This window comes from Nicotiana attenuata, chromosome 8, assembly GCF_001879085.1.
Source record: "Nicotiana attenuata strain UT chromosome 8, NIATTr2, whole genome shotgun sequence".
NCBI classification, from domain to species: Eukaryota; Viridiplantae; Streptophyta; class Magnoliopsida; order Solanales; family Solanaceae; genus Nicotiana; species Nicotiana attenuata.
The window spans coordinates 2,429,040-2,444,811 of NC_031996.1; the positions used below are offsets into that span (position 1 = coordinate 2,429,040).

The 15,772-nt window shown below is 36.9% G+C and overlaps 1 protein-coding gene across 1 annotated transcript; it reads left to right on the forward strand.

Annotated features, from left to right (window-relative positions):
• On the forward strand, nt 6,971-13,311 carry LOC109230733 (protein DETOXIFICATION 18-like). Its single transcript, XM_019396143.1, has 7 exons — nt 6,971-7,376; nt 8,323-8,870; nt 9,262-9,348; nt 9,445-9,501; nt 10,310-10,548; nt 12,078-12,196; nt 12,890-13,311. The coding sequence occupies exons 1-7, from the start codon at nt 7,083-7,085 to the stop codon at nt 13,019-13,021; spliced, it is 1,476 nt and encodes a 491-aa protein (XP_019251688.1). The 5' UTR covers nt 6,971-7,082; the 3' UTR covers nt 13,022-13,311.

Genomic DNA, 15,772 nt, shown 5'->3' on the forward strand with positions numbered 1-15,772 from the left:
TGTAGTAGAGGTTGAGGAAATTCTGGAAACATTTCCAGACGAGCAGTTGCTCGCCACCACTCATCAGGAAGCGCCATGGTATGCGGACTTTTGCCAACTACATGGCCAGTGGTATTGTTCCTCACGACCTTTCATCGGTCCAAAGGAAGAGATTTTTTCGTGAAAGCCGCCAGTATTACTGGGATGAACCTTATCTGTTCAAAATATGCCTTGATAATATGATCCGGAGATGCGTCCCCGAGATAGAGCAATTTTCTGTTTTGCAGGCGTGTCACGCATCGACGTATGGTGGACACTTTAGGGGAATCAAGACAGCAGCAAAGGTGCTAGAAGCTGGATTTTTCTGGCCAACGGTGTTTAAAGATGCTCACTTATGGGTAAAGGGCTGTAATGAATGTCAACGCACAGGGAACATTTCCCGGCGCCACGAGATGCCCATGAACCCAATTCAAGAGGTGGAAGTGTTTGACGTCTGGGGGATAGATATCATGGGTCCTTTCGTCAGTTCCTATGGCAATAAGTACATTCTTGTTGCTGTAGACTATGTGTCCAAGTGGGTAGAAGCTGCAGCAATGCCCACCAATGATGCAAAAGTAGTGGTTGGGTTTTTAAAGAAGAACATATTCACCCGCTTTGGGACACCACGTGCAATTATCAGCGACGGAGGCACTCACTTCTGCAATAGGGCTTTTGAAAAGTTGTTGGCTAAGTATGATGTGCGCCACAAGGTGGCTACTCCGTACCACCCGCAGACTAGTGGACAGGTTGAGGTATCCAATAGAGAGATCAAGAGTGTACTGACAAAAACCGTGAATGCCACAAGAACTGATTGGGTGAGGAAGCTGGATGATGCACTCTGGGCTTACAGAACAGCTTTCAAGACACCAATTGGTATGTCACCATACAAGTTGGTGTTTGGGAAGGCCTGTCACCTACCTGTAGAACTTGAGCATAAAGCGTGGTGGGCACTAAAACAGCTAAACTTAGACATGGAAGCTGCGGGCACGTCAAGAGTCACTGAACTGCATGAGCTCGAGGAGTTCCGGTATGTTGCTTTTGAGAGCATAAGGTTGTACAAGGAGAGAATGAAGAGGCTACACGATCAGAACATTGTTGAGCGAAATTTCAAACCTGGGGACATGGTATTGCTCTACAACTCAAGATTGAGGTTGTTCCCGGGTAAGCTTAAGTCACGATGGTCTGGACCATTTCGAGTAGTTGAAGTTTTCCCGTCAGGAGCTGTGTAAGTTGCCACTGAGAATGACTCTCGTACATTTAGAGTCAATGGTCAGCGATTGAAATTATATGTGGGTATGAGCGAGCCTAAGGAAATGTCAGAGCTGCACTTGAATGAACCACAGAGGTCGAGCGAGCCTTAATTGCGCTCATCTGAGTCGTGCCGCGACGTTAAATCAGGCGCTGCGTGGGAGGCAACCCATGAAATTGTTGTAAGTGTAATCTTTTTGTTAAAAAAAAAAAAACCGTCAGATGCAGAGAAGTGCCCAGACCGCGATTCCACCGCGACCGCGGTCAAACCACGGTCAAAGCACCTCTCTGTAGTCAGTCCACCGCGTTTGCACCGCGACCGCGGTCAAACCGCGGTGGATTGACCTTTCTGAACCTTACCTCTCGCGGTTCTACCGCGACCGCGGCAGACCCAGACGGGCCCAGGTTCAGATAATTGCTAATTTTTTTTTTTTTTTATTTCTTTTTGGTTATTTCCCCCCCCCTTCTTCTAAAAACCACCGACACCCCCTTTTCCTTCCAAACCAACCGACCCCTTACTTCTTCTCGTCTTCTTCTCTCTTTCTCTCTCTACCAAATAACAAAAAAAAATCTTCATTCTCTCTCACCCAACCTCCATTCTCATCTTCTCCAAACCTCCACCTCCACCTTCCCCCTCTTCCATCAAGTAAGTTTCTCCTCCCCCCTCTATTTCTTCTTCTTAATTAGTGTAATTTAGTTTTGTGTTAGTTTTAGTAAATCCTAGTTAGGATTAGTGTTCAAGTTTTAATTTTTGCTTTCTTTTATGTTTTTTATTGTTGTATTTGATGTTTGTGGGGTTGTTTAGTGCTAATTTGGTTGGGTCTCCATGATACTTTAATTATGGGGTTTGTTTTTATGACTTGGAGGCCTAGAAAATATTTTTGTGGTGTACTTTGGTGATGGGCCATTTTTGGCCGAAAATTTTGTACAATTTTGGGGCATTTTAGGCCTAACTTTGGTTGTGCCGGTGTTGTATTGGGTGGATGGTGGTGTTGTATTTGGTGTATGGTGGTGTTGTATTTAACGTGAATCATTTGAGGAAATAAGTGTGGGGTGATGTATGCCGGAAATTGCAAGCAAATTGTGGAGCCTTTGTGGAGGTTGTTCTGCTTGAACACCTTAGTAGTGGGGAATGGGCACTTTGTATGAATGAAATAAATGGGGGCAAGTGTATGGTGCCATTGGGTGGTGAAGTCTGAGTACCCATCCAACGGGCACAACTAGGATATATTTGATGGTTCTTCTGAATTCTTTGCAGGTACTATGGCTCCTAAAAGGCAAAGGAGATCGGCAGGCGCATCCCAACGGCCTACATATGATGAATCCAGGTTCCAATCAGAACTAGCGGAGGACGACTTTCATGCCAAGGCTACGAAGAACTTCATCCATGAGATCTCGCTTGACCGGGCAGCCCTTCGCGTAGAAAAGGCAGAGATGTATGAAGAAATTCGGAGGAGGGAAATGGAATTCTTATTTGATGACCCTGCCCCGGTCAACAAGATGCTTGTTAGGGAGTTTTATGCCAACTGCCCATTGAACTTAAGTAGGGGGGTGATTGTGCGAGGCAAGGTGGTCAGCGCCACAATTCCCATGATTTGCCAGGTGTTGCGGCTGCCTCAGTTCACTAGTGACATTGACTACTACCACGACAGGCCAGGGGTTACATGGGAGGTCATGACTGATATACTCTGTGCAGAGGGGCGACCAACATGGATACGTGACCAAATCACCCTGAACTCCAACTCATTCACACACTTGGCTAAGTGTTGGTTAACTGTCATTTGCAGCCGGTTCCTGCCCTCAAGCAACACAACTGACGTGAACTTCCAGCGTGCACTGTTAACATGGTGCTTCGTGATGTAGAAGGATTTTGATGCGGCAAGGGTAATTAGTGATGAAATGGTCCTACGGGGGCCGCTGCTGTCAAAGGGATTCTACTTCCCTTCTTTGGTGACTACACTGTGCCTGCTGAAAAATACCCCCACCAATCCTGCCGATGGAGACTTGCCCCCTAGAGCAGCATTCAGAGCCTCAGGCATCAGAGTGGGCCGGGGTACACGTACCACAATTGAGATAGATGATGAGGATGATGATCCGGTTCCTCTTGCACCATCCAAGAGGTCTACTGACAGTGCCGGACCATCTCGGCGCCCCCATTCTGGAGCAGGCCTATCCCGCTCACAGTCCTCCCAGCCTATGCTGCGTTCCTTGGAGGAAGAGGTCGCGGATCTCCGCACCTCGGTGGATGGCCTACACACGCGGATAGATGCAATGTCGCAGAGGCAGTCTAGATCTGAGAGCCGGTTTATGGCCTGGTTACGTGCATTGGGGAGAGCTTGCCATGTAGACCCCAGCACCGTCTCCGACTCTGATTGAGTCTCAGGGAAGTCTTCTGGCCCTTCTGCTCTTTACTTTCTTGATATGACATGGGGACATGCCATGATTTTAAGTGTGGGGTGGGAGACTTGCTCTGATTCTGTGTTGTAATGTATATAGACGTTGTTGTGCTGTAGCAATAGATTGATGTGTTGTATATATTTGAGTGTGCTTATATTAGGAGTAGCTAACTTGGCCCAACGACAGACACTTGTCGATGGGTCTCTTGAGGGTAAAAGTCGGAATTAATGTAAACTGAAAACAAGTTAGAGGACTCTTCCTGAGGACGGACCACTTGGACAGTAATCTTGAGGGAAGTAGTCCATGTAGAATTTTTTTTTTCTCTTCTAGGTAGTGTAATACTTCCCCCTTGGTTTTTCCTTTGACCACGGTTCTTTTCCAAGGGCTTTTCTTGAACCGGGTTATGTAGATTTTCCTTTTGTAGTTTTAGGACTAAGATGGGTGAAGGCTAGAATACAACCTCTGATATGCACACTTGCAAATTACTAAAATGAACTTGAGAGTGTGACGTCTAGTCTCGCTTGTGGACTCGTAAATCCATGCCTTAATGTTGCACATCTTGTCTTGCTTGAATGCTCGTATTAGTGTGTTGATGAACTGATTCGGAATGAGTTGCATGCTAAGTGAGTGGGAGATATTACTTGCATTCTGTGCTTGCATGCGATACCTAGAACTTGCCCTGTGTGTTTGCAAAGCGAAATAGAAGTTGTTTGGTTTTAGAGATGATTGAGGCATTTCTTTGTGCAACCCTATATAATTGTGAATCCACCAGTATATATCGCCATAGTTAACCCCTTTGAGCCTGAAGCCTGTTCTTTGATAACCCTATAATGACCTAAAACTCTGTGTTGAATAGCTTGATTGTTAGAACCTATACCTCCTAAAAGCGCTTGAATCACTAAAGAACANATTGGGGGATGAACATCTTGTTTATGTGAATTACAAATTGCTAGCTTCAATCTCTATTTGTTCAACTTTGTGCTTGTTGTAGTTAATTGACAGGATCCTCAATTAGCTGTGCCTATTTAGTGTGCATAACTTGGAAAAGAGTGCATATTTAGGTTACTGTTGAACAACACCACTCCCAAAGTATAAGAGGAATCTATAATTGCGGGTTTAAAGGCGGGATTAGGGATAACGAAGCCTTGGGTGTAATCTAAAGTGAATTGTGCTAAATAAAGTAAGCTAGTGTATCTCGGGAGAGTGCAATTAGTATATTACTGTGATTACTCGGGAGAGATTTACAGTAAGATGAGCGTTCATGATTGATAGAGATGTGTTGGTAAATATGTGTGAGCATAAACAGAAGGGATTCTTTCAATAGAGGAAATCATTGCCTTAGCTTCTTCTCATCATTGTTTATAACCTTAGCATTCTAATTTTCAGCTGTTCAAGTTACTTGCAATCGTAGTTAGTAAAGCAATCTTCAACTGTGATTCAAACATCTGGCAAAATGGTTTTGAAGAGTTTAGTGGGTCTAAAGATAGTGATTGATAGGTTAACTCTCTGTGGATTCGACCCTGGGCGTAATACTCGGGTTATATTTGCAACGTCCGCAGAGTCCTTTTTAGAGGGCATAGTTGGGCGTGATCACCTTGCTCTTCAAGGGACTCTGATCGAGTGTTTATACCAAATCATAGTAATTTACTACAGTTAGGTTATTTAATGAAATAAAAATACATATTAATTAACCATAGTTAAGCGCAAGAAGTGTCTATGCAACACATGACATGCGTCATACATTTACTGATTTAGTATAAACATCCAGTGTGAATAAATTTTTACCCTTCCGAAGCGCTAATTCAGCAATCTCTACTCTCCTCTTTTTCTTCCTTTTCCTGTTTGCCTCCCAAGTCCTCAAAATCTGTCATTTTCGATTATTTCACTAATTATTAATATTCCAGATACGTTATGGTATAAGATTATTTGAACTACAAAATCAAACTAGACAACAGAGCAAGATTTCATTTTTAAGTAATAGTCAACAAATAAGATTTTATTTATCAACAGATTTTGATGTGGGGGCCATTAGCACGCCATAAATTAACGCATGTGAAATATGAGGATCACATGAATTACTATCATTATACAACTACCTCTTTGTCTTTCTCTTTGCGGTTGGTAGATCTAATATTAAAAGGGAAAATACCAGCTATGTTCATTTATAAGTAACTTATTATAAAAATTGGTCAATTCCTAAAATATTACTAATACTAGCCAATTAGCTATTTGTAGCCAAAGAGGTCAAATTTTTGCTTTCTTTTGAGTGAGTGTTATTAGAATAGATTAGGTACATCTTAAGGACCTTGAATCTCAGTTTTGGGATGATTTGGTGGAGTTTTGAGGTGGTTTGAATTGAAAATTTGAAGTAGAAGATGAACATGAAAAAATGATATGTGTATCACACTGTTAGGTAGTAAGTTAGGTAGCAAACTCGAAAAGTGTTTGGATAGCTTTCTAGAAATATTTTTTTGGGAAAAATCTTTAAAAGCTTTTTAGAAATTAAAAAAGTGTATATTTCTTCACGTGGCTTTAGCATATTTCCCTTTCTGTCATTTCATCAATTATGCAATGAATTGGCCTTCTCGTACCCCTAACTTTCTTTTTTGACATAACTGAAGTCTGACATATTAAATGCATGTCTTTAACCACTCAACAACTTGCCTCATAAAAGAATTCAGTAATATTAGTAAACTAAGAAGCAATCAAGAAAAATATTGTGCTAAGTTACATATTTAGCCTGTTAGCCAATAATAATTGCATCGGCTATTAATTATTTTTAAAATATGCATATTATATATTAATATACATTTTGGCTGCTAGTAATTTTGGGAACGACTATATCGCGTAGTTTTTTCAAAAATAATTGTTTCTTTTGGTTAAGAATCAATGACATTATATTCTTTTTAGTTTATTTAAAAGAAAATGATATAGTTCTAAATTAGGCAACTACCTAATTTAAACTTCTCATTTTTTTTTTTAACACACACTGTTATACAAATATTATGATATGTTTAACACTATAAATTTTAAAAGTCTTATCATCACACAAATTACTAAGTACTACTCCTTCCGTCCCAATTTATGTGTCACTATTCGGACTTTTAGAGACATTTGAATTTTTCTTTGATTGCATTGTTTTCATGTGTCTTTTAAATTTTTGCATTATTAATTATTGAGAAATATAGTACTTTTTACGTAACTAAAAAATTTGTAAATTGTATTCTAAATAGATTTAAAGATATTATATCGAACTCTAACAAATTTGACTCTTGAAATCCAAACAGCGCCATATAATTAATTGAGACAGAGGGGATAATAAGTTTGTGGTTGGTAGAAAATAAGTTTTTCCTTATATTTCGTGCCCAAGAGGGAAGTAACAAGAGATCATAGCAGAGTGAAAGCACAGGTGCAAAGATATGGCAATGAACAATAACTCATCAAGTAGTCTTAAAAGTCCCCTGTTGCCGCCAGCATTAGCCGGCGAAGGACGGGCGGCGGCGGCAGCAACAAACAGGTGGTGGAATAAAGTAATAGATATGGAAGAAGCGAAGAATCAGATAATGTTTTCGTTGCCAATGATCGTCGTGACGAGTAGCTTCTACTTCATTAACCTTGTATCTGTCATGTTTGCTGGACATCTTGGCAAACTTGAACTTGCTGCTTCAAATCTTGGTAATTCTTGGGCTGTGGTCTCTGGTCTAGCTTTCATGGTAGGCATCTTTCTTCCTAAATGATTATATGTTCATACCTATATATATTGTTACTGATACTTTGACCAGTAGTAACGAAGTCAGGAATTTCGCTAAAGTTGTTCCTGCGATTTAGGACTCTCGGTTGCTTAAGAGGATTAATTATTTTTCTCTTAATACTCAATATTTGAAAAACAACAACAACAACAACAACAACAAATCTACCTTAGCGACGAACATGTTATATTAGCAAAATAAAATTTGTCCAAAATATTTAGCACTATTAGAATTATAAAAAAAAAAACTTAAATTAGTGTTTCTTTTTTAAATTCCACCCTCGCTAGTCCAAGACGGCATATAATTATTAATTACTCATTTAAGGAAAAGATAATGATAATGATAATTTAATTATATTTGATTAATGTTTTAAATAATTTTTTAATGAACGTGCATGCCGAAATCTTAAATACTCACTCCGGTTCACTTTAATTGATTTTTTGATATTTTTTCGTGGTCCATAATATTTGACTTTTTCATATACCAATAAGTAATTAACTTCGTTTTTCCAAAGTTACCTTTGGAGTAAGGAGCCTAGGAATATTTGTTATATTTTCAACTGACGACTCTTAGCTTCACTGTATGTGGTTATGTCGTTGCTGCTATGAGTTCATCTGAATTCAGTAGTTTTGGTTTAGACGTTGTACGTATGTTAAAAACCTCACTTAGTACAAAAAACAAAATTTCGAAACTTAGTAAATTAGAGGAGATATGGTAGTATTCCGAATACGAATTCATAAAGTCCAAATCATGAATTCACATGTAATTCTATGGTATTTTCTTTGGCATTTGATTTTTAGAAGAGATGATCTAAGAAAGTCCAAGTTTGATATTCAACTTTTCGTTTTGCCCTATGCTTCCATTTTTAAATGAAATTAAGTTTTAAACTTGTGAATGTATAATACTCTAGGTTGGTCTAAGTGGTGCCCTTGAGACACTATGCGGCCAAGGATATGGCGCAAAAATGTACAGGATGTTAGGGATACATCTACAAACATCATGTATCATATCATTCTTATTTTCAACAGTGATTGCTGTTATCTGGTGGTATTCTGATATGATACTGATTTTACTTCATCAAGATCCTGACATAGCAAAACAAGCAGGGGTGTTCCTGAAGTTTCTCATACCTGGATTGTTTGCATACGGTTTCTTGCAAAACATTACGAGATTTCTTCAGGCTCAGTCGATTATCATACCTCTTGTCGTGTGCTCAGTTGGATCTTTAGTTATCCACATTGGCATTGCCTACACGTTGGTTCATTGGACGGGTCTTGGTTTCAAGGGAGCATCGTTAGCAGCTTCCATTTCGATCTGGATTTCAGTTCTTACCTTGGGTCTATACGTGCTTTTCTCCGAAAAATTCAGCCATATATGGCGGGATGGTTTCTCATACGAGCCATTTCACCATATCCTTACAAACTTGAAGTTGGCTTTGCCCTCTGCTGCTATGGTCTGGTGAGTATCATATATATATTTGTTAATTTGGTTATTCTTGTAAAAGAAAACATTGTCATTTAAGTTATAACATAATTCTCAATGAGGGGCCAAGTGCATAGATAGTCATTCTCAGGGTAGCTATTTAGATATTAGCCAGTAGTTATTTTGTCCTGAAATTTTAAACTAAAAATCTTAACTTTAGGACAATTCAAGACATTTTTGTCCCGAAAAATTAAACTGAAAAACTAAAATTCAGGACGCACTTGCTAATTCTTAAATAACAGCGTGACTACCTGGTGTCATTTCTACCTTTTTTTACAGATGGTAAAACTATAATGATAGGGTGAAATTCTTTGACACTGTTGCGTAAATAAAGAGTAAATCTTTTCCTAATTTAATCTGTACACAGTTTGGAGTACTGGGCTTTTGAGCTTCTTGTGTTATTGGCTGGTTTGATGCGAGACTCGGCAACATCTACTTCGGTAATTGCAATGAGGTAAGCCTCTATGCTTTAAATCATCGCATTTTCACATTTTTGAAGGCTTAATCTTAGTTTAGCTGACACCAATTCTTTTGAGTTGTGAATTTCCAGTGTAAATACCGAAGCCATTGCCTACATGATGTCTTATGGTCTGAGTGCAGCTGCAAGGTAATGCGACCACGAAAATATAATTTTTCCATAGTTTAGATTAGGAGCGGAGCTACCGTTCTGTTTACGGGTTCGGCAGAACCTAATAGCATTTGGCCCAAACCAGGGGCGGCCTAAGAGTAAGGCAAATGTAGTCATTGCCTTGAGCCCCGAAAAATTAAGGGCCCCAATTTTAATACTATGTATCACATATATTCATGTTTTTTTTATGTTTCTAATGATTTGACTTTCTAATTTTAATTAAATTTCTCTGATTGGTTATTTCTTTTCACCACATTTTATTGATCCATCAATTAGAAAGTAATTTTTTTTGTTCATCTTTTTAAGAGAAATCCCCAAATGCAATGGGGAGCAAGGTTCGAAAGTCGACAGATTATCTTCATTTCCTCTCTACCTTCTTCCACATAATTAATGCTATTTTCATTTACGACAAAGTTTCGAACTGTGATGAGCACCTAATTCATACATCACGCATTGTACACTTACCATTAGGCCAAAGTCCTAGGAGTTTGTTTTGTCTCATTATTATATGAACTTACAAAAGAAATTTAAGGGGCCTTTTAACATGTTTCGGCTTTAGGCCACAAAATCCGTTGAGCCGCTCCTAGCCCAAACTCTTTATTTGTGTTAAATTTTTTACTTAATATGCATAAATAATTTATCATAATCCAGTAAGCTGTCCTTTCTAGAGTCCACAATTCATAAATTTAAAATTCTAGCTCCGCCCCTTGTTCTAATCCACCTTTTTTTTTGTTATCCATAATTTGTTGCTGATACCAAATTAATGTGTATTGTATTTTATATGCAGCACTAGGGTAGCAAATGAGTTAGGAGCTGGAAATCCTGACAAAGCAAAACATGCTATGGCTGTTACTCTCAAGCTATCTATTATTCTTGCTCTTATAGTTGATTTGGCTCTATTTTTGGGTCATAATATCTGGGCCGGCCTCTTTAGTGATAGCCCGGAGATAATTAATAAATTCGCCTCCATGACGCCTCTCCTGTTAATTTCCTTTGTATTCGATTTCTTTCAAGGAGTTTTATCAGGTCAGATTTTTGTTTACATAATATTCATGATATATATTCCACGAGATATATCATACAAATTAGTTTTGCATTCAAAATAAGGATCTTTACAAAAATAGCTGTCTATATTCATTGTTTACTTTTTCTAGCCATATACATAGTTTATACATTGATTATAGGCTATTTTTTGTTTAAACGGTTGGGTGGACGGCTATTTGTGTAAATTCTTCTTCAAAATAACGTAAAAATGGCGTGTAGTAGCCACTAATTAAGGGTGTCTTTAATTTTTATCCACTAATTATAATGCTCAGCAAAAATAGCCACTACTAATAGAAAAAAGACAATTTTACCCTTTCTTCCTCTCTTTCGCGTTGCATTTTCATCTGGAATACCCAAGGCGCTTTCACGGTCGGCTTCCTCCATGCTTGGTCAATAGCATCAGGTCTATTAGTGACCCCAATTACTAGGACATAACCAGGTCCATCATGAGATCCTTCTGATTTTGCTTCACTATTCCTTTTCCAATACGTACCGTAGTTCCTTTTGCATCATCAAAATTTTCAAGTTCTGAATTTTTGAGCAGATGTCTCAATTACGTACAGTAATTTCTTTCTTCTTACCTTGTTTTTGTTTCTTTTGAGTTCAAAGATTAAAAGTTAAGGACATGAGTTTTAAGTTTGACATGCAGGTTTAAAAGTTAAGGACATGTATTCCTTAAATTTGACATGCAGGTTCAAAAGATAAGGACAAACAATCCTTAACTTATAGTTTCAAGTTCAAAACTTAAGGATAGTCAGTATTTAAGTTATTGTTTCAAGTTCAAAACTTAAGGACTTTCTGTCCTTAACTTTGAGTTTCAGTTTCAAAAGTTAAGGACAGGCAGTCCTTAACTTATAGTTTCAAGTTCAAAACTTAAGGACGTGCAGTCCTTAAGTTATTGTTTCAAGTTCAAAACTTAAGGACATCCAGTCCTTAACTTTGAGTTTCAGTTTCAAAAGTTAAGGACAGGCAGTCCTTAACTTATAGTTTCAAGTTCAAAACTTAAGGACGTGCAGTCCTTAAGTTATTGTTTCAAGTTCAAAAGTTAAGGACAGACAGTCCTTAACTTACAGTTACACGTTCAAAAGTTAAGGACAAGCAGTACTTAACTTACGGTTACAAGTTCAAAAGTTAAGGACAATAGGTCCTTAACTTTGACTTACAAGTTCAAAAGTTAAGGACGCTTGGTCTTGAAGTTTGAGTTCCAAGTTCAAAACTTAAGGACATGTAACGTTGAAGTCCTGAACTTAGAGTTCCAAGTTCAAAAGTTAAGGACATGTAGTCCTGAAGTCCTGAACTTAGAGTTTCAAGTTCAAAAGTTAAGGACATGTAGTCCTGAAGTCCTGAACTTAAGGACATGAGCAGAAGGGTATTTTTGTCCGAGCAGTTAAAGTTTATTAAACCAGTGGCTAAAGACTAAAGACATTTAAAACGCTGGCTTTAAAATAAAGACATAAGCTGTTAGTGGCTATCTGTGCACATCTTACTAAAAGTGTAATTGAATTGATCAGGAGTGGCTAGGGGATGCGGGTGGCAACATTTGGCTATGTGCATCAACTTGGCAACATTCTATGTCATTGGCATGCCAATTGCAGGTCTCCTTGCTTTCAAATTTAACCTACAAGCTCAGGTAATTCAAGTGCACGCCATGCTCAGTTTTTTCTCGCATTCAGATAGACGAATCTTAGATTTAAACTCCACTTTTATGTCCGCTATTTAAAATGTATCCACAATTTACGATATATTTAAAGATTAGCCAATTCATCCAAATTTCAGGACTAAGTATCCTGAATTTGAATATTCAGGACTTAGTGTCCTAAATTTTTGAGCTGCTAATTTGAAATTCAGGACTAAGTGTCATGAGTTTCTGAACTACTAATTTAAAATTCAGGACATAAGATTCAACCTTCTGGACAAAATTTTTGAACTTTAGGATACGATGTCCTGAAGTTTGAACTTTGAGGTTTAAACTCTAGGACACTCTGTCTTGAAATTTGAGTGAAATCGACTAATCTTTAAATACATTGTAAACTGTGGATATATTTTAAACAATATACTTAAAAGTGGCTACCTGGTGTCATTTCCACTCCTTTTTATGTAGTAAACTCATTTTCTATTTACAATTATGAGTTAAGAATCTAATATTCGTAAATTTTTTTAGTGATTTTTTAATATCTATGTCTATGCTACGTGTCAAAATCAATAATAGGTTGAACGCAATTGAACGTATGATTTTAATATATTAAATCGCAATTAATCTAGATATAATAAAGTTGTAGTTAATTGATTAAAATGTGTTTTTTTATTATAAAATATGATGCAGGGTTTATGGATGGGCTTGATATGTGGTCTAGCTTGCCAAGCTTCTGGCTTATTGCTACTCACATTGTTTACCAGATGGGGAAAAGTAGAGGGCTCAACAAAAAGCAATAGAGAAAATGAACTTCTAGCTTAAGCTTGAGTTCATAAGAATAACTAAGTTGACTTTCTTATAAAAATTTTATTAGTTGAGTGTTCGTCTGAGCAAGTTATTTCGAGAATAACTTGTGTATTAGCCACTGGTTGACTTATTGGCCATTTTTGATTGAGATTTGAGGGCTTATTGCATGACCCTTAAATTTTGGTTTCTTTAATTTTTAATTTCGAGGTCGCTAAGGTTGAAATTTATGTCATGGATTTAGTTTTCAGTATCTTGCTGTACCAACCTGATTGCAAACGGATCGAATTTGGTGTTGTTCTCATGCATATCAGATGGAAAGATTCAGGGCGGTTCAATTAATTTGGTGGCCTCGAGGCCTTATTCTTTTTATAAAAAAAAATCCTATATAATTTTATTTGAAGTTTTTCTAGCTTTTTCAGAATAAAAATTTTAATAATTTTTTACATAAACCATTTAATCTTAACATTATTGATCTTAAAATAAAACTCGATTCAAGAAATTGATAACTTTATATCAGAAACTTTTTTTAATGTTTCAATATGCTTGTTGCAATGATGAAAATCTGAGACAAACAAAAAAATGGAGTTTAAAAGAGTATTACTAATTTTCTAATGATATATGTAATCTTTTCTTTATATAAAATATTTAACTTTTCTATTTTGAAATACTTAATATTTTCTAAAAGAATTTGGGGCCTCACAAGAAGAGTTATAGTGGATGGATAGGATTCTTCCTTCCTTAACCGGATTTATTCGGTGCAAGTCCTGGGAATGAAAAATTCTTTTTAAGGAACGGTTCCCACTTTAATAGACTTTACATAGTACGAATTCGAATTACTCAAGGCCCCAAATCAAATATCAGACATCGGGTAGGAATTGGAAAAAAAATTGGGGCCTCTAAAATTCTGGGGCCTAAAGCCCCCACTTTAATGGCTTCACTCTCTGGCCGGCCCCGGAAAGAATAAGGGCAAAATACAAAATTGATCGGTCTGTTAAAACTAATTGCATTCTCTAGCCAAAAAAGAATAAAATATGTAGATTTTTAAAAATATATTATACATATATACAAAAAATATATATTGCCGGTTGTTATTTTTAGGAGCGATTAAAATATTTATTTCTCAAAGAATAATGGGTTCAAAGTACAAGAAAATGTTACTAAAAAATACCTAGAAAGAGCTTAGATCATGCATAAACTCGTCAACAAGTGCGGATATAGGGGAAGGTACGAGTCTATATTGTTCCGGTGTTAAAATATAAAAATTAAATTTATCGAGTTAAAATCATGAATTTGTTATTGGTATTCTATAGGGTTGTGTTCATTTATTGAACCCACTTTATCTTGACCCAATCCATCTAACCCATTTAAAGTTGGACTGATTTTAGCCCAAATTGATCCATGACTAACTTTGCAATATATCTCAGAAATAATTTTTTTAATTTGATATGTTATATATGACCATAACAAAAGAAAGTAAGTCTTATTTAATAATTATGCAATTCATAAAAAAAAAACACACACACATATTAAGAAAAAATTTGATAAGAGTTGGACGGGTTGGGCTATGACCCAAATTTTAGCACATTTTGATACAGTTCATCCTAGCCTAAATAACGTTTGGGCGGATCATTTCAACCCGTTTTGACCCGCCTAAAAATTGGTTCCACCCGCCCATTTGACACTCTATAAAACGAGATAGAAAGAGCGTTAACTTTATAATCACTGAATTTCTAACTTTTATACCAAAACCTGATTGCAAACCTGTCAGATTTGGTCTTTCCTTATCCAAATCCACATCTTACCTAACAAAATTCATAAGGAATTAAGGATCACTTACGCGTTGTTTGGATGGTTGTTTCCGGTTGTATTGTATTGTATTGTTACCCCAGATACAATGTTTGTTTTGATTGTTAATATAAAACTGATTGTATTGTATTGTTAAATCCATTGTTCCGGAACAATGAAAACTCCCATTTTATGAAACAACCAAATCGGTGTGGTGGGATTGTTCCGTATTTTCCTTTCCAATTATGCCCACACTTATTATTCTATATTTCAATTTTATCCTTTACCCTATTATTTATATTATATTCACCAAACTAATAAGTACTTTGTCTCCATCTTCTTTCTGCCGTGCAACTAGTCAACGACGTATCGTCTCTTTCCAACAAAATTTTTACAGGTTAGTTTTCATCTCTTTTCTTCCTGTTGTTACCCCAGGATTAATTTTCATCTCTTTTAGTTTTCAGTAGAAAAGTTAGTTTTCTTCCGTGCAACTAGTCATCTCTTTTAACTAATTTCACTGTTGCTATTGTGTGTCATGTGCTTTTTGCTCATTGTTATTATGTACCATTACTGTTGGTTTTAGCCAGATACTTTTGGCTTTTAATTTTAGTTTACTGAAAATTTGGGGGCAGGGAACCACAGACGATGCTGGTTTTGATTCACCTTGTTGAATCTTTTCAGAAATTTAAGATTATTTGGGACAAATGATTGAGCAAAAATAGGGCAGGGAATTTTCCTCTAAATAATAAATGGAGAATGTTATTCACATGAATGCCTGTTTTAGTATGTTCTTATATTTGTTTTTTCTATATGTATACCTTGTTTAAAATAACCGAGGGTATTTTAGTAAACTTAGCAGTACAGTACAGTACAGTACAGTCAAATCAAACAATAAAGATGTTATTTAACAACAGCAAATGATACAGTTTATCCAAACGTTGTATCCATCAAAACGATACAATACAGTACAGTACAATACAA

Bases quoted from the DNA above. Each gene is read 5' to 3' on its own strand.
- LOC109230733 (XM_019396143.1), top strand. From the start codon at position 7,083: ATGGCAATGAACAATAACTCATCAAGTAGTCTTAAAAGTCCCCTGTTG. The intron at 7,377-8,322 runs GTAGGCATCTTT...ATAATACTCTAG, and splicing joins TCTCTGGTCTAGCTTTCATG to GTTGGTCTAAGTGGTGCCCT. The intron at 10,549-12,077 runs GTCAGATTTTTG...TGAATTGATCAG, and splicing joins CTTTCAAGGAGTTTTATCAG to GAGTGGCTAGGGGATGCGGG.